Below are 18,848 nucleotides of genomic sequence, written 5' to 3' on the forward strand. Positions count from 1 at the left end.
ACGTTTATCTGTACAAACATTAATGGTCAAGTATCAACACCACAGGACTACCCAGCGATTACATCTCTCAGGAAGCAGATGGATTGTGTCTCCTAGAGGAAGAACGGACTTTGGCATGAAAAGTGCAAATCAATCCTAGAAGAGCAGAGGACCTTGTGAAGATGCTGGAGGACACAGGTAGATGAGTCTCCATATCCACAGTAAAATGACTCTGACATCGACATCAACTGAAAGGCCAGGAAGAAGCCAGTGCTCCAAAGCCACAATAAAAAAACAGACTGCAGTTTGCAATGACACATGGGGACAAAGATCTGACCTTCTGGAGAAATGTCCTCTGGTTTGATGACTCCAAGATCCATCGGTTTGGTCAGAATGACAGTCAGTATGTTTGGAGGACAAAGGGTGCATGTAAGCCAAAGAACACCATGTCAACTGTCAGACAATTGGCGGGGGTTTGGGGTGGGTGTCATGTTGTGGGGGCTGAAGGGGTGACTAGTGGGATTCAGAAAACTGATGGCATCATGAAGAAGGACTGATGGAAAAACACTGCAGCAACATCTCAAGAGCTCTGCAAGGAAAGTGAAGATCAATCATAAAGGTATCTAGCAGATGGACAAGGACCCCAAGCAGAGCTTCAAAGATGGGGCAAAATGGCTTAAGGACAACAAGGTGAAGGGTGTTGGGGTGGCCATCACAAATCCCTGACCTCAATCCGACTGAATTGACAAAGTGTGCGAGCAACGAGGCCTATCAACCTGTTCCAGTCACACTAGTTCTGTCTGCAGGAATGGGACAAAATTCTAGCAGTTTATTGTAAGAAGCTTGTGAAAGGAGACGCAAAACCATTTTGCTCAAGTGAAACAATTTAAAGGAGATTTAAATGGAAATCAATGATCAAGTCTAAATGATTGATTTCACTGATATACTTCACTATAAAATATTCAACCAAAATCAACATCTTATTTGTTACACTCCCCATTTTCTTGAAAACAAAGGCATATTTTGACTGTTCCAACGTTAAGAAATTAATCATAAATACAGAGTGTATAGAAATAAAACACATGAGATGTTTATTCACCAAACACCATTGGAAGATTATTTTACAAAATGTAATCAATTAGATTTGTATTTTCCTAATACATAACCATTATTAAAAAGATCAATTCAAATAAATGTTCTTTTCCAATAGAGAATCTTCCATAACCTAACAAAGCTGCACTGTCCTTAAAGGTAATGACAATATTCAGAAATCTGCACTAAATCTCCATTTGATCAAACCCAAATCTTTCCTCCCCCTCAGCCTTGCCATTCATTTAATACTGAGAGTGGCCACTAGAGGGGGCAGTTTGGCTACAGAAGAATCAGCTCACCTGTCAGCTCTGAAGGTCACGTGAGTGTGTGATCGTGTCACCCTTATTTTGCTCTTAATTCATTTAAATCTTAATTAGTTTCAGATATAATATTCAAAGTTCTTTATTTCAGGTGTTTTATTCCTGTGTTTTTAATTTATTCTTATTTCTTTTACACTGCACTGTATTCTGTTCTCCCCCTTCACTGCTGACCTTTCCCATGTGTGTAATATGGCGGGTGTCCACTAGAGGGCGCCACTGCACTTCAGTCCCACCCCTCAGTCCTCCTGTTAAAGTCTCCATTCGTCTGACTCTCTGATTGTTTCTCATTCTCTCCTTTCATGTTTCACTGCTCAGGATGTCACTGAATGCTTTCTGCTTTTATCTTTTAGATTTCCTTTTTGTATAAATTGCTGCGTAATATTTAGAGTGGCCACAAGAGGCAGTAGTTTGGCGACTGACCAATCAGTGACCCCTTCTGTCCATTTGTTGTCTTTCTTATCCGCTTTTCAATTTCAGGTTTGTGGACAAGGTGGGCCAACCCTGGACGGGGTGCCAGTCCACTGCAATGCCACACATATGCGCCCATGTCAAGTGTGTGCCAACTGACCAAGAATTCATTTTGTGAAGATGTTGGAGCTTTCAGGGTACCAAGAGTGACAAATCTGGGGACAAGGAGGAGGTGCAGTTTAAAGTTTAATGTGACATCAACTGAAACACCAAACTCTGTCAGTATGGCTAACATCTGACTGACCGGTGAGTCCTCATCTTCAGACATTCACAGTGAATTCATTCTGAAGTGAAGGACCCTTTGAGTGACCAATGGAGGGGCACAGAATGTCTGGTGAGAGGACAACACTCCAGTCCCATCTGTCACTCTCTGCTCCTACATATAGTCACTATTCAAAAGCTCTCCGTACTGAGTCTGTATAGCGCCTTTCAGTTGTGCTGATCCAGCAGGACCACATGCCTGTCCTACTTAACAGGTGACATTCAGTGACACTTGGGGGCCTCAGTAGTTGTTGGGGTGTCAGCCTGAAGGACATGTGGCTGTGAATCAACAGTGACCCCTGCTGGTCAGACTGGTATTTGTAGTTCTGAGGTGAATCCGCCCCTCATTATGACACACACACCTGATTGGCCACTCAAACCCAATAATAATGGAGACCCTGACAGCCGCACTTGCCACTCATTTTCATCCACAAATTCAATCACAGAGGTGCAGACCCTCCCAAACTCACCCATGCTGTAAATTTAATCTCACCCCAAACTACAAACACAGAGGACCTAAGCTTGTGGGGACATCAAGTGACGGGCGGAGGGTACTGGTCAGTGGTCACATGGTGTCAGACGGCTGACTGTTACACTGGAATCAGGACCAACATAAAACCCTGGATAGGGGGGCTCAGTGAAGGAGGTGTTGAACCTGTGCAGGAGGGTCATTGTGTGTGAGACGCTATAAAATGACAGAGAGCCAGCAGGCCAGTCCAGATACACCCCTATTCTGGGGCTGTAGGGGGCGCTGATTACAGTCCACTTGTTATTGTGACACACAGAGTACTGGGAATTAAAACACCGCAAACTCCAGGACTTGTCATTGTTTCCAAGGCCGCACTCCTTACCCTCATCCTTTCCTGCTCAGTCCTTTATATGCGACTCCAATCTCCATGAAGTCTCCACTGCCCTCCACCTCCCAGTAACTGCGAGCCCCAGTAAGAGCCTCTCTGCACAGAACTTGTTCCCAGTAGTCAAATCTGTCAGGATGATCAGGATATTTGGATTTAGTCCACTCCCATGTCACCTTCTTGTTCCCTTTAGGCAGATGGAGTTGTCTGTGTGCCGTGTTGATATCCAGTGTGAGGGGACAGAAGTCTGAAAGGAGAGAAAAGAAAACGAGTGAGGAAATCTGCGAGTGTGTAATGGGACTGTGGGTGGAGCACAACACAGACAATTAACAAGAACCAATCAGGAGCTGCGCTGACGAGACACTAATAGTAAAGAGCTCATCTGATTGGACAGAATCTGTGAGATTTAAAATAAAACTCTGGAATCACAATAAATCAGAATCCCTTTTATTCTCCAGTACTTCATGTGCAGGACTCTGACTTGGTAGATTTGGAGCTCCTTATAACAGAACACAACATCACAGACAAATAACAGAAATAGCTCCCATGTCACACACACACATGTCCTCACACTGTACACACACACACACACACACACACCTTCACACAGTCTCTGACAGAACACATGAATACACACAGAAGATGGCTAAGTCACTGCTGGGAGAGGCTGTCGCTCTGGCTAAGAAACTCTGGAGGTGTCTGTTAGTTTGAGTTTGAATTGACTGAAGCGTTTGGGAGTTTGTGTGAAGAAGTGATGAGCTGCTGAGATGAGTCTGTGGTGGTCTTTATGACACGGTTAGTGACACGAGATGACTACAGGTCTGCACAGATGAAGAGCACAGCAGACCTCACCACACGCTGTCATTTATTTATGAAGTATAACGTTGGTGAGCCAAACCAGACACCAATGGAGAATGTGATTACACTTTCAATTACGGCTTTGTGAAACTGAACAAGGATTGGCTGTGAAATACTTAATTTCTTTATCTGGCGTAAGAAGTCCAATTGCCGCTGTGCCTTCTTAGTGATGTGGTGGTGTTCATGTCCCAGCTGAGAGTGTTTGTGATTGTTGTGCTCAGAACTTTGGAGGAGTCCACCATATTGAATGCTGAATCATTCATTTCTAGTGTTAGTGGTTGTGACTGCTGTTTGTGAAAGTCAATGGCCATTTCCACTGTCTCGGGGGTCTTGAGCAGCAGAGTGTTGAAGGTCACCAAGACACAAGACGAGACCCCTCTTGTGTTTCATTATCATTAGTAATTAGACCAATAACGGTGGTGTCATCAGTGAACTTAATGATTTAACTGAAGGATCAGTGGACCTGTAGTCATTGGGGTACAAGGAGTAAAGTAAGGGGGCCGCCCACAGCCTTGAAGGGCACCTGTGCTGATACAGAGACAGTCTGAGAGGTGGGAGTCCACACAAACATACTAATGTAGCAGCAGACTCCAGCGCCTTTGACTTGTTGTGATGATCAGCATCTCTAACTGCTCTGTAAAGCAGAAACCCCAGCAGTTCTAATGTGGAGTCAGGAACTGATGCAGTAAGCCAGGTGTCCACACAGCAATATGCTGACCAGAGAGAATAATCCTTACTGGGGCTGAGAAGAAGATGAAGTTCATCTGTTTTGGGCCTCAGTGGTCTGACGTTGATAAAACTTGTAAGGGGAGGGGCACTCGACAAGCGCGTCTCCTGAGCCCCACGAGAGACCCTGCACATGTCCCCCTTCTCCTCTTCAGGTGGGAGTGACCTGGCTGAGAGTCCGAGTCTGCAGTCAGAGGTTCATAAGTGCTAAATCCGTATGAAAGTGTCCTTAATCAGTTGAGGAGAAATGAAGTCCAATCCCAGTAGACAGGAGCTGATCTCGTGTGTATGTAATCCTCATATTGTAACAAAAGGAAAAGTTAACAGAGAAAAACACCACATCAGCAGAGAGCAAACAACTGTGGCTGCCCTGATCAGTGCCATCATTATGAGGTCACCGTCGAGGTCCGAGTTCTAATGGACTGTCCACACGGACTGCTGGCTTTATTAAGTGACACTTTTGTTATTACAGTCCACCACTTTCATTTAAAATCAATCCACTGTCACACTTCATCACAAAGTGACAGCTCAACGATTTACTGGCCAGCAAACAAGATGGTCATTGAGTGTTGAGAGATGTGAAGTTCATGAAGAAAATCATCATGGAGTGAGCTGAAGCTACTCAGTCATTAAAGGAAACAATTCATTCAGTAGAAATGAACTTTAAAATCAAAAGATGTGGGTTCAGAATAATAAACGTGAAGAAGAGGAACTGAACTGATAAAACTCGACTTGGGAGAGCATGATGGGTTGGAGCTGCGGCCTCACAGATTGAGCTTCATGACTTTGAATTTGGCGCCCAGTGGTCGTCTTTGTCAGGTCAGTGTGTTCTTCTCATCTAACTCCTGGTTTTCTTCACACAATCCACAGACATGCATGTTGGGTGAATTGGCGACTCTGAATTGGCCTTGTGTGGTTGTGAGCACCTGACTTAACACACTGCAGCCTGAACTGGATTAAACCAGTTTGACAATGTTGTGTTAAAAATCACTTCAATGTAAACCCACCACGGCCATGATGGTCCTCTGACCTGAATGAATCCTATTTATATCTTTATATGTCACCTGTCATGTCTGTCTCTCTACTGTGTGTGTCACTGACATGCCCCCAGTAGTTTTTGTCCTTTCTACTTTTTAAAGAAGAATCCTAATTTTCTGTCAAATAAGGTAAACTGACCATAGTGATTGTTATCCGCCATTCTTTATTCCACAGAGCTGACTCTTTGCTTTTAATTTCAGATTTACACAATAAAATAAATGACAATTTATTTAAATGCAATTATTAGGACCCTCGCCTAATGTTCTCTGACCGACTGTTTTCAGGTGAGACCTGTCATCAAGCACTTCCTGTGGCCCTGGATGAGACTTCTACTTCTATCACTGTCCACTTGGCCCACTCTTCTTGAGGTTTGATGGACTTCTTCTCTCAACTGTAACCTCCAGCTCTTCCCATGGATGTTGAGCTGGAATCATTTTAGGGCGAATAGCGGACCTCTTCAGAACATTCCAGTGTGATTTCCACCATATTTGAGTGATCTTACTTGTATGTTCTGGATGATCCATGATCTACACTTCAGACAGAGCCTTGTGTCGTTTGCTCCAGAATGTCTTGATGATCTTCTCATTTTATTGTGCCCTGCACAGATTCAGCACAGCAGCCCCCTAACATTAATGAGCCTCCTCCATCGTTTTGATTTCTGTGGACACAGAGCTTCTGTGACTTAATTTTGAAGCTCTCTTTAGTTTCATCAGTCCAAAAGGAACTTCTCCAGTACTGTGGCTTGTCAACATGTGTTTTAGAAAACTCCAGTCAGTTATTTTATTTTTTGTCCATCTTTCAGAAGTGGGGTATTCTACTACGGAGACCACTTTCATTCAGTTAGTGATTAATGGAGCTACTAGAAGCTGTTGCACTTTGATCTTGGAGGTGAGCCTGAATCTGTCCTGATGTTTGCCTTGGTTCTTTTTCCACCACTGAAGTTGTCCTTCTGTTCAATTGGGGGTCCATTTTCTATCTGCACCAGCATTCAGTGTTTGGCTACAGCCCAATGGACCTTCAAGTTCTTGATGTTAGTTACTGAGGCCACAGGAACATGAAGCTCTGTGGAGATGGCCTTGTAGCCACATGCTGGGCTGTGTGAAGTTGCGGGTTCGCTTCATGCTCCCAATGTCCTTATGGGAGCCCTGAACCCAACACCATCAGTAATGTCAACGAGATGAGATGACAATTGAGGACAAATCTCACATGAAACCAGGGGATACTTCCAAAAAAAGTACATAAGTGCTTTTATTAAAACAATAATCAGAACAAAAACGTGCAGTGCATCAGTTTCAATAAATAAATCCAAAAACACAAGTGTCCAGTGGGGATAAAAACCATCAAATAAATAAATCCTTTAAAACTCAAGGTTAAAAATGCAGAAGTTAAAATGCCGTCTCACTGTTCCCGATCCTAAAACACCTCCTTCTTTCTTCTCGTCTCACCCATAACTCTTCTAACCGGCGGAGACCTCAACAGCAACGAGCTCCATTCAACTAACCTCCGTCTACGCCTCCTTCTAGCCGTCACTGTCAGACTGTCCGAGGTCAGCTCTCCTCCCATCATCCTTCGTGCTCTCACAGTCACTCCTCAGATCCTTCGGTAGGACACCTGCCCTGCTCACCCTACTCTTTTGAACTTTCAGTGGGGTGAACTAGCCCCCAGAGCGCAACAGCTTAATAGTCCTTCGCGGTGCCCCAGCTCATTCTGTCTCCTCATCCAAGGTGGCCAGATCGTTCTGCTAAGCTGCCATTCATTCACTTTCTTTAACCTCTATTTTCTTTATCTCCATTGATTGATCTCTCTCTTCATCCTCCCTTTCTCTGGTGTCGACCCATATATACACATCTACCTCCGCACGCCTCCGTAGGTGCAGCGCCTTAATCACACACTGCAGGAAGCTAATGAGGCAAACGAGAATGACCGAACCCACACGTGCAGGTGTGACTCGCCCCAATTACCTAATTTACTCCCAGCGGTCGTGCAATCGCGCCCATGGAGAACGACATGACTATACAGATTTAAAACCCGGCAATTTTCTTGAAACCACGGACCTGCTATACCACACTATGACCTTCTTCCTTTCCTCCTCTTCTCTTATCCATGTCCAGTGTGATGCACACAATGACTCAGCAAAGGCTTTGTGAGGGCTGAGAGACTGAAGACCCCCGTGATTCTCACAGAGGACCGATTCTTATTCAATGATGTCTTTTAACATCTAATGGCTTCCACAAAAATGTCCATGCCATCTTCTTTTGATTTAATTCATACAGTGTGTTCAGTCATGAATAAATAACAAAGTTTCTGCTCTATGGAGATAAGAATGATGGATGCCGAGTACTTTTGTCAGCTTTAACTTATTTCACATACAATTGTGATTCTTTTTAAATCCAACACTTTTGGCTGTGTCTGTATATCCATATACTGTACATGTATATGTTAGTGGTGGTGGACATTGTGTTAATTATGTGAAACACACAGAGCTGCTTTCATTCAATGGCATATGCTGTATAAATGGATTATTATTACCGATATTATAATATAAAATGACTGAAGAAGAAAAGAATCAGAAAGGAGACACTGGAATACAGAAAGAGAAAACAGCAGGAAGGGCAAAGAAAAAAATAAGACAATAGAAAAAGGACACTGGAGGTAAGAGGTTTGTGAGAGGTGGATATGGTGTAGTCGGCAGGATTAATTTTTTTTCCCCATGAGTTCACTTGACACTTAAGAGACTTGCGTCCAATAGACTGCTTTCCTGCTTCCCTGTCCTGAATGTTAAATATCCCATAATACACCAGTCACAGGACCCCTGTCACTTTCAGCTCATCAGTCCCACCACACTCACATAATGCTTTCATATCATAAGCCTGGCCTGTGATATTAAAAGTGAAATAATGATAAATTCAATGAATTTACAGACTCACATTGTAAAAACTCCTCTCTGCTCTGAGGTTGAGGAGGCTGTAGGGTGAAGATTGGAGCTTCACAACCTGAAAATACAAAGAAAAGAGAAGAATGGAGAATGTTAAGGTGGAATTATATAATGTTAAAATTCTTAAACACTAATTACAAATTTAATTCAATTGAAATAAAAGAACAAAACATGCAGATCAAGTCTGCACACAGAACCCACCGGTGTGTGGATGATGCAGTGACTTCCAAGTCTGTGTTTTATTTACCAACATTTTGATGAGCCACAGACAAATGTGAGGGTCTCGATTGTGGACTTGACCTCTGCTTTAGAGACCAACATCTCAGAACTCCATGATAAGAAACTGACTGAGTTCAGCCTGCCCAGTCCAATCCAGCATTGGATCTCAGACTTTCTTCCTGGTAGTAAACAGTGCCGGTGCAGTTGGGCGCACACATGTCTGACCTGTTAACCCTCATCACCTCACTTTCTGTTTTCCTCTCCTGTGTTGTCAGTTGGCCACAGCTCAGCAGTTCTGTTCATGGACACGCATTGTTAGGTTCCATTTATGTTCATCAGTGCTGAACTGCTTTACTTTAGCTTACAGATTTGGTTAAAACACACAGTAGCATGATATGTAGACATTATATAGTTTATAATTTATAAAGTCTGTTAATGTGTTTCACCTGTGAACTGGTTATGTGCACTCAGTGGAGTGTTCAGGTGGTCCTGAAGTGGTCAGGGTTCTAATGCACTCCTCTCATTTGCTGATCTTTTCCACCAAAATATATGAAGAAATACTCTCACTCTGTGAAACTCTCTTTAATGTCAGTGTGTGTAATGAGTCTGAGTATACAACACCACACTTAGAAAACACATGAGCCTGTGAAAGTACGGCGGAAAATTGATTAACGTGAACTTTTAATGAGGAGCCCATCTGACAGAATGTAAAGGACAGAGAAAACAGCAGAAGCTCATTCAGATTTAATGATATTACAAAGCATTGAAGTTGATCCCAATTCAATTTCATTTATGTTATCACTGCTTTCAAGTTCACAACACTTCATTTGTATGCTGAGCTGGCCCTGCCAGTTTAACGCAAATTTCTGTTCCTTATTTTATGTTGGTTGTTATGGAGAGCAAATGCAAAGAATCCTAATGTGAAATGAAGAAGCAGCTTTTAAGAGAGTAAACAGTTACAGTATTTCTATATAAGCAATAAACGTCCGACGTCTGTGCCAGAACATAATGTCATCCTGTATCCAAAGAACAGAAGACACAAGAAACACAAAGATAGAGGAATGTAAGGACTGGCATGTCTGGTCCTCATAGGTTCATAAGTCCACAACACGATCAAAACAGACAGATGTACCATTGTAACATTAACACTGTTTTAAAAAAGTGTTTCAAGGTGCTGATAAGAAATCCAATATTTACCTTAAACATTCAAGAACTCTGTTTAATATGAGAGTGTGATATCACTCAGCTAGTCACTGTAAGGGACATTAGAAAAAAAATCTTAACAGTAAAGGCTTAGAGATAAATGCAGGCCTTGTTCATCCATCTCACTGTCCCTGTGATTGTCACTCTGGTCCTCCTAATGGAGTTTAACAAAACATGAAGAGTCACAGTACCTGGTGGAGTCCATGTCAGGATGTCCCACTGACTGATCTTCACCAGAGTCTTTTTCAGACATGACAGCTCCTTTCTCAGGTCCTCAGAAGAAAAGTCAGCAGTGACAGTGAAGCTCAGAGAGTCTCCATCAGCAGGAAGGACACGGCAAGATGAAAAAGTCTGAATCAGGAGAGAAGAGGGAACAAGGAGAAATAAAAAGTAACATCAATAAGAAGGACCTCCTCTTAATTAAACATCAGTGTGGTGCACAGTCATTTTGAGTTTAAATTGAGAGATTACTTTCATTTATTCATTCGTTATTTGTGGGAGAATGTTTCATTATAATGGACCATAAAACGTCATTGGCCTTGATTTTCAAAAAGTTTTTTACACAGAAGACCATAAGAGGTGAGCCATCAGACTGTAGATAAGTGGACTGAGGGGGTAACAGGCAGGCAGGTGAAGAACTGAATTAGCAGACAAAACAAGGAATTGGGGTCTTAAATGTACTGAGATGAAGTTAGATGGATTAGATAGATAGTAAATGTAAAACCTATCTGTCTCTCTAACCTATTTCATACAAATTTACTTACTCAAACAGATAACTGCAGTATGACCTACCTGTCATGTAGATGAAGGCTGAGATTTAAAATTTTTGCCTAAATTTTGGAAATATTAGGCAAATATGAAACTGGACAGAATGACCTGTTCTTGTCATTTGTAAAAACTCCTCAGGTCCCACACACTCCAGTCTGATCAGACTCCCTGTGAAGTGGCACTCTCACCTGTAGGAAATGGAGATGGTCCTTGGTTTCTGAAAGCTCCTTCAGCTCAGCTTCTCTCCTCTTCAGCTCCTCAATCTCCTTCTCCAGTTGCTCCATGACTCCTTCAGCCTTCTCCATTTCTCTCTTTTCTTCTTCTCTGATCCTCTCAGTCAATTTCTTGTGGGCTTCCTCAATGCACCGTATTAGAGCAGTGAAGCTCTTATCATGTTCCCTGATCACTCTTTCCACAGAAAGCTGTTGGACAGGAGAAAAATATTGAATTGAGTCACCTAATTTAAAAAAAAAAAGTCACGTGACACTTTTCTTAGTATTTTGATGTTGTAGAGGAGAGTTTCACCTAGGAGAAGGGTGGTAGGAGTATTTCCTACCTAGTATTCCCTTGGTACTCTGGGTAGCAGCATCTTCTTAAGGAACCTGCAGGTCTGTATGGAATATGCAGTCTTAATAAGCGGCTCTGTATGATCTATGAGAGCCATTGGCACAAGCGGATAGGGGACAGCTCTATTGTCCTGTGACAATAAGCCATTAAGAAGGCTAACAGAATATCAGGTTATATAGCACCTTGATGTGTGGAGTACAAGTCACAGGAGGTTCTGCTCAAGCTTTATAACACACTGGTGAGGCCTCATCCTGAATACTGCGTGCAGTTTGGGTCTCCAAGCTACAAAAAGGAAAAAACTGCACAATATGAGGAAAGATTAAAAGAGCTGAGCCTTTACAGTTTAAGCAAAAGAAGATTAAGAGGAGACCTGAGTGAAGTGTTTAAAATTATGAAGGGAATTAATCCAGTGGATTGAGCGACTTTAAAATTGGTTAATCAAGAACACATGGACACAGTTGGAAACTTGTGAACAGAAAATTTCACCAAAACATTAGGAAGATTTTTTTCACATAGAGAACCACAGAACCTTGGAGTAAGTGACTAAGTAGCGTGGTAGACAACAGGAGTTAAGGGACATTCAAAAGTGAACTTGAAGTGTGTTTAGGACTGGCGAGCTTTGTTGTGCTGAATTCCCTGTACTTGTCTAGATGACTCTATTATTGTAAAATGATATATACATTTATTATAATAAAAAAATCTTGGGTTGAGATGAGATCTGCTCAGAAAGACACTTTGATGTCCCGCGAGACAAAAGGACAGCTGCCGTGCAAGCTTTTAAATAATTCGACGCACAGTGTGACAAGCAGAACACAGCTCAGCAGCAGCAAGCCAACAGCTGACCTGACCGCATCTCCTTAGCGTGCGTTCAGCCCCCCCTTCACAAAGCAAGTGGCTGAGAGCCCCCTAGTATGTATATACATTTGGACCAGAGACCAGTATGTAATAGTTGTGTTCTGGTTTAGAGTGTGAGGTGTCATCTTGTCAAACCTGTCAGACAGAGATATTAAACATGAGAGTTTAGATGCTGATCAAGGGGGTTTTGATTTCATTTAACTTTAAGAACTCTTTGCTTATTAACCTTCACCATCGTTTATCAATTGTATTTCTCAGAGTTCTGAGTCTTTATCTACCAGGTTGTTGTATTGTTATTTCCTTTATTTTACTTTTCATTATTACTACTAACTGCCATTGTCAACTTGACTCATACTTTTATGGGTCACCCTAGTGTCAGTAGAATGAGGGTTAGTGTGCAAGTAGGACACAGTCGAATGTAAGTGTAGTGTATGAGGTGCACACTGTCCAGGATCATAGTCAGGGATTCAGTTATTTTGAGAATTGAGATGAGTTTTGCTCCAGATACAGAGAGCCTCACATGCTGTGTTGTCTTCTGAGTACACAGGTAGAAAAGTTCAATGGATGGCTGCCAGAGCAGTGGAGGATCAGGGTGTCATGACCAAGCTTGTCCAGGTGTCACAGAATAATCAAAATAGGTAGGACAGACTGCGAGTTCTGCAGGACAAATGTAAGAGTTGAGTGTAAAGCTGAGGAGCAGAACTGACAAAGTGGTCATCTCAGGACTTCAACCTGTGCCACACCAGCAGAGGTGGGTAGTAATGAGTTACATTTACTTGAGTAACTTTTTAAAAAAATTGTAATTCTAAGAGTAGTTTTACTGCACCATACTTTTTACTTTTACTTGAGTACATTTGTGAAGAAGAAACACTACTCTTACTCCACTACATTGGGCAACACTCGACTCGTTACTTTTTTCCATTTATACATTAAACTATATTTTTGCAAGAGAGAAGTTGCCAGTGGATCTACTGCATGACTGTTTCACCACTCAGACGTAGCCATGCAGTCACATGACCACACAAACTTCCTGCGTCTTGCAGTCTGTGAGAGACTTTTAAGTCATGCGGGGCTCCTGTTCACTCTTAAACGGTCACAGCTTCACTGCAAGAACCAGATTGTTGTTCCCAAGCCTGCCTTTCATGTCTTTTCTCGTTTTCTTTGATTCCCCCTTCTTTTTTGTGCTGACCCGCATATATACACCGTCTCCGTGGGCCTTAATCACACGCCGCAGGAAGCCAATAAATCAATTGAAAATGATTGAACCCGCATATTCAGGTGTGACTCACTCCAACTACCTCATTAACTCCCCGCGGTCGTTCAATTGCACCCACGGAGAATGACACGGCTTTATGGATTTGAAACTGGCCTAAACAAAGTGAATATGCAGTATTATACTGTCAGTGTACAGGATATCTTGTCACTGTAAGTATTTTGCACTGTTCAAACATACATGTGACCTACTGTAGGTATCGGATTCAAAAGCTTTGCTGTGAAAAACTGAGATTTGGAACTTTGTGTTATTTGTGCATCTTCATTTTGTAAAGATGCGATTTATTTTTACTCATTTTTTTATTATTTGGAAATAGCAGAATTTGCATATTATTTTATATTTTTGTCTGTCTTATTACAACACTAGCAAAATACCCGCGCATCGCAGCGGAGAAGTATTGTGATCTACTGCAAGCAGTCAACAAAGGGGCCGGAACCAGAAGTGATGTAAATAAATAAATAAATAAATAAATAAATAAATATATCTTAAATGTTTGTGCGGGAAGAAGTTGAGATGTGTTATATTTCAACTGGAGGAGCATTAATGTAAGCTTAATATGTGTCACAAATAAATTAATAAAAGCAATCATCAGGAAAAGATTGAGCAACACAGATCTAGGTGAGTAGTGCCAGTGAGCAGCTTGTGTGGGTTTAGATGGGGGATTTCATGTTTCAATAATGTGCCGGAATCTACACTAATAAAAGGCAAAGCCCTCACTCACTCACTCACTCACTGACTCACTCACTGACTCATCACTAATTCTCCAACTTCCCGTGTTGGTGGAAGGCTGAAATTTGGCAGGTTCATTCCTTACAGCTTCCTTAAAAAAGTTGGGCAGGTTTTATATCGAAATTCTACGCGTAATGGTCATAACTGGAAGCAGTTTTTCTCCATTTACTGTAATGGAGATGAGCTTCAACGCCGTGGGGGCGGAGTTTCGTGTGACATCATCACGCCTCCCACGTAATCACGCAGTACATAGAAAACCAGGAAGAACTCAAAAAAGCGCTGAAGAAAACATGCATTATATAATTGAGAAGGCAGCGAAACAATAAGAAGCGAGCGAGTGACATATACAACCATATTCATGAGTGCTGCTACTTCGGAAACAAAGCACGATGTAAACCTACACTTTAAATTAAGTTCATAGACAGGCTGCCGCTGGCGTTTGTAATTTAGTGCCTGCCCATATAAGGCCGTCCGTCAGCGGCAATCCAATAGCAAACTGCCACGGGTAAATATTCACGGGTGAAGGACTGTGCTTATGGAGAGGAAGATGAGATGGTCAGGGTGGTGTTTGACACAAACTCAGCGAAACTGCGAGAGAAAGTTTTAAGTGCCAGGACTAAGGTAACATTAAATAAAGCCATGGACATAGCACGAGATGGCACCAGCACAGCTGGGAACCTTCGATGCATGTACACCGAGTGGCTCACGTGAACTGACGCAGTGCACAGATAAAAAGCAACAGTTCCAAAAGGCTGAACAAAACCGAATTACACAATTGAAAAGGCAGCAAAAAATATGAAGCGTCTGATAAGCATATTCATAAATCCAACTACTGCGGAAACAAAGCACACGGTGGAAAAAGTCAATGTGCCGCTAAAGGAAGACAGTGTAAAAAAAAAACCTGTGCATGCAGTGTGTCAGGTCTCAGATAAAGAAGAAGACGAGCTGTTTATTGATGCAGTAAGAAACGAATCGATGAATGAAACCTGTCATCTTTACAACGATTGACAAACACGGAATGTAACTTGAACACAACACATCCTACAAACACGAACCTGATTGAAAGAAATAATGAGAATCAAATCATTGATGACAGCAACACTCAGTAACACTTACAAAACAAATACTGTATATTGACAGTCATGTTACGTTATTTTTAAAATGTTCCCTTTTCTTTTCTACCTTTTTTAACACACTACTTCTCCGCTGCGATACGTGGGTATATATATATGTATATATATATATCCCGCTCTACATACTCGAATAATGGATACTTTATTCGCCATCAATGATTGTTTTGGTAAAGCCATACTCAGTGTATTCATTAGATGAACGGTAAAAAAGTAAGAGCGAGGGAGGATGACTCATTGAGGCATGCAGGCTGTAGTCTTGCGTCAACTCTATCTGAATTGCGATCACATTTGAAAAATATATCTTTTCAAGTTCTATTTAGTCCATATGTGTCAAACTCAAGGGCCGGGCCACATCCGCCCGGCGTGTAATTATATCCGGCCCGAGATCATTTTATATACTGTATTATTGTTATTAAAGCCCGGGTATATGAAGCGCTGGTAACACAATAAACTACAGATCCCATAATGCAGCGCTTCAGCTGCCTTGCCGAACACTTACCGAGTTAATCAAGTCTACCTTATGATGCGGCAAGTTATTGAGCACTGAGTTTGCACGGCGCTTTGGTGACTTTGAAGAACAAAAAAAGTCCGTCTACATGCGGCTCGAACCTTGTGCATGTTTGGTAGCACATATCTGTGTGAGAAGCTCTTCTCAGTGATAAAGACTAACAAAACAGCACACAGGAGTCGCCTCACTGATGAGCACCTGCAATCCATCCTGAGAATCTCCACAACACAGAACCTCACACCAAACAGAAACGAACTTGTGGCCAAAAAAAGATACCAGGCGTCCAGCTCTAAAATGACATATGAGCAAAGACAACTGAATGATTTGATTTGTTATTGCACGTAAGAGCGCGAGTCAACCATTTTAACAAACAGCGTATTGCACTGATACGAAATGTAGATATGTAGATATGTATATGTATATATATGTTTATATATGTGTGTGTATGTATGTATGTATATGTGTGTAAATATATATATATATATATATATATATATATATATATATATATATATATATATATATATATATATATATATATATGACAACAACACTCATCACTCACAACAGTGACAAAACAATTACATTGACAATCAGGTTACGTTATTTTCAAAATGTTTCCTTTTCTTTTCATTGCTTCTTTAACACACTACTTCTCCGCTGCGAAGCGCGGGTATTTTGCTAGTTCTATAATAAAACTAGAAAAGCATAAAAGCATAAACCAGTATGGAGGTCATTCTGGCAGGAGGGCTAACATTCAGCCACTTGTTCACCCTTGACTGACATTTCTGTGTCTTTACTGGACTGCACCATATTGAGTGACAAGTTATACCCCACCCAATTTCTTTGAACAGAAGGACGCACCACAGGTGTCTGATTCCGCCGTGTTTATTATTTTAGTACAGCAGATGGTACTGGGCTTTATAATGGAGATCCGTGCTAAATAAATCAGATTGGAAAAGTTTAGTCTGCCCAGGCACAGAAATGTGTGTGAAGAGTTCTTGTTCTGCCGATGAGAACATTCTTATAAATGGATCCTGGAAGAACTGGGCATGAAATACGAAGCAACTCTGGAGAGTGTGCCAGTTAAATGTAAGTCAAGATCACAAAGAAATCCACAGTAGAAATCCTAATGGGGCAAATTACAGTCACTGCCAATTAACCAAACTGACATGTGAGGATGTGGGAGAGGAACTGGAGATACCAGTAGTGGTAAACACCTCATGGACCATGGATGTTGATCTGGAAGGCAACAGAAAAGACCACCGCACCACCTTACTGTCCTTTGTCATTAAATATGACTGGATAAATTGTAGCTCCACTGCATTGAAAATGTTCTGTGTTGGCATCTTGTCTGTCTGGTCTGCTTGTGTGGGTATGTAGATAGTCAATACATCCTATTTGAGGAATAGTCGAGTATTGTCTCCAGGGACGTGAATCTTGAATTTAATCCCAACTAGCAAACTTGGTGAGCTCACTGTAGTCCTTTTATTATAATGGCTCTGGACTGACTGGGATAACATTTTAATTTTCATATGCTTTCATTGGCCATCTTCTCCAATTTATTTCCACATTATAATGAGACAACTTGAACTCTGGAGTATTGTGTGAACTTCAGAAGGCCTGAGGTGTGTATTTCACTCTCTATATTTTTATTCACACGTATGGTGGTTATTGTGTGTTCAATGTCGTCATTTTCATCTTTGTGTCTTTAATTGTTTATATTTTCCTTCTTTTCTGAAATTGCCTTATAATTGTCTTTTTGACACATGCTGTATATATTCATTTGACTGTTTAGAGCTGATGATATCAATAGATGAATGTACAGCAGGATTCTTCATGGGCTGATACTGGTCTGTTTTTAATTTGGATTTAGGAAGGTGAGTGGCAGCCATCGGCCCGTTTCAGCAAATCAGCATGTAAACAGGTGGAGGTGCGCGTTATTGGCACACAGCCCAGAAGACTAACACCTTCACTTATGGAGTCCAATAAAGCTGCGACATATCAGAGTGAACAGAGAAAGTCCATTAGGGAATGTTGTGTCGACTGATCCAACTCAGAACATCAGTGCCAGCCTTCAGCAGGAGTTATTGTTAGGGGGAATGAAGTCAACTTGAAGTTGAGGAATGAGAAACCTGAGGACATGAGGGTCTTGTTGTCTGATGTCCTAATAACTAAAACATGAAATGTTGTCAGCAGTGAAATGCCATGAAGGACACAATAAATCATCTTGTCTCCTTCTCTATCTCCCTGTCCTCACACTTCATCACCACAGACTCTCACAACCCTTTTATTTTTTCTCCTCTCTTTGATATGAAGTGTTGTCTTAATTCCACTCACCTTCATCTCCTCTACTGTCCTCATCGTCTCCTTCAGTTTCTTCTCTCTCTCTTCAAGTCTCCTCCTAATTTCACTCTGTGTCGCCCCCAGCTGTTTCTGTTTGGACACACAAGAGGACACATGGGGGTCTCATCAGATTTCTCTTCCACTTTCTGAGCTTGTGGTGACATTTTGAGTGATTCAATTTGTACAACACATTTGTTTCACATTCCCATGCCACAACTTACTGTTTCTGTCACACTTGTCTTCATATTAACACAGTAGGTGACACTCAGAGATTTAAAGAAACAAATATGAATATCACAAAAACATTCAAATAAAGGTTTAATTTAACACTTCAATTCAAAGATGGAGTTTGGGCTTGAAGAGAGCTACAAATAAAGGAGACAGTCTGAAGGCTCACTGGTGTACGAGTCACACCTTCAGATTTAGAGGACATCACATTGACAACCAGGATATCAGAGCTTCACACATAAAAAATGAAGAAACCTGCAAACCCAGGAGACCTTGGATGGCTAAGAACTCCATTTGTAGGACCAACAAGGCCATTGTGGAGTTGAGACTTGTGAGAACATTGTCAAGTGTTTGGTCATTTTATGGAGTCAAGTGAGATAACTGAGGCTGAGAAGACATGAGTGAGTCTGAGGAGTTCAGTAAAAGTGAAATCTGAAGAGGAGTTTAATGAGCTCAGAGAAATCTGATAAGAAATCAAAGGAGTCACT

The 18,848-nt window shown here is 41.6% G+C and overlaps 1 protein-coding gene across 1 annotated transcript in view; it reads right to left on the reverse strand.

Moving 5' to 3' along the window:
* The window catches only part of LOC120529036, a 56,630-nt gene that overhangs the window by 14,197 nt on the left and 23,585 nt on the right, over nt 1-18,848 (reverse strand). Inside the window, exons 3-7 of the mRNA XM_039753098.1 lie at nt 18,127-18,222; nt 10,910-11,143; nt 10,145-10,304; nt 8,524-8,589; nt 3,151-3,221 (exon numbers count right to left, since the gene is read on the reverse strand). Of these exons, the coding sequence (XP_039609032.1) occupies nt 3,151-3,221; nt 8,524-8,589; nt 10,145-10,304; nt 10,910-11,143; nt 18,127-18,222 (627 nt within the window). The remainder of the gene's footprint in view (nt 1-3,150; nt 3,222-8,523; nt 8,590-10,144; nt 10,305-10,909; nt 11,144-18,126; nt 18,223-18,848) is intronic.

This window comes from Polypterus senegalus, chromosome 4, assembly GCF_016835505.1.
Source record: "Polypterus senegalus isolate Bchr_013 chromosome 4, ASM1683550v1, whole genome shotgun sequence".
Lineage (NCBI taxonomy): Eukaryota > Metazoa > Chordata > Cladistia > Polypteriformes > Polypteridae > Polypterus > Polypterus senegalus.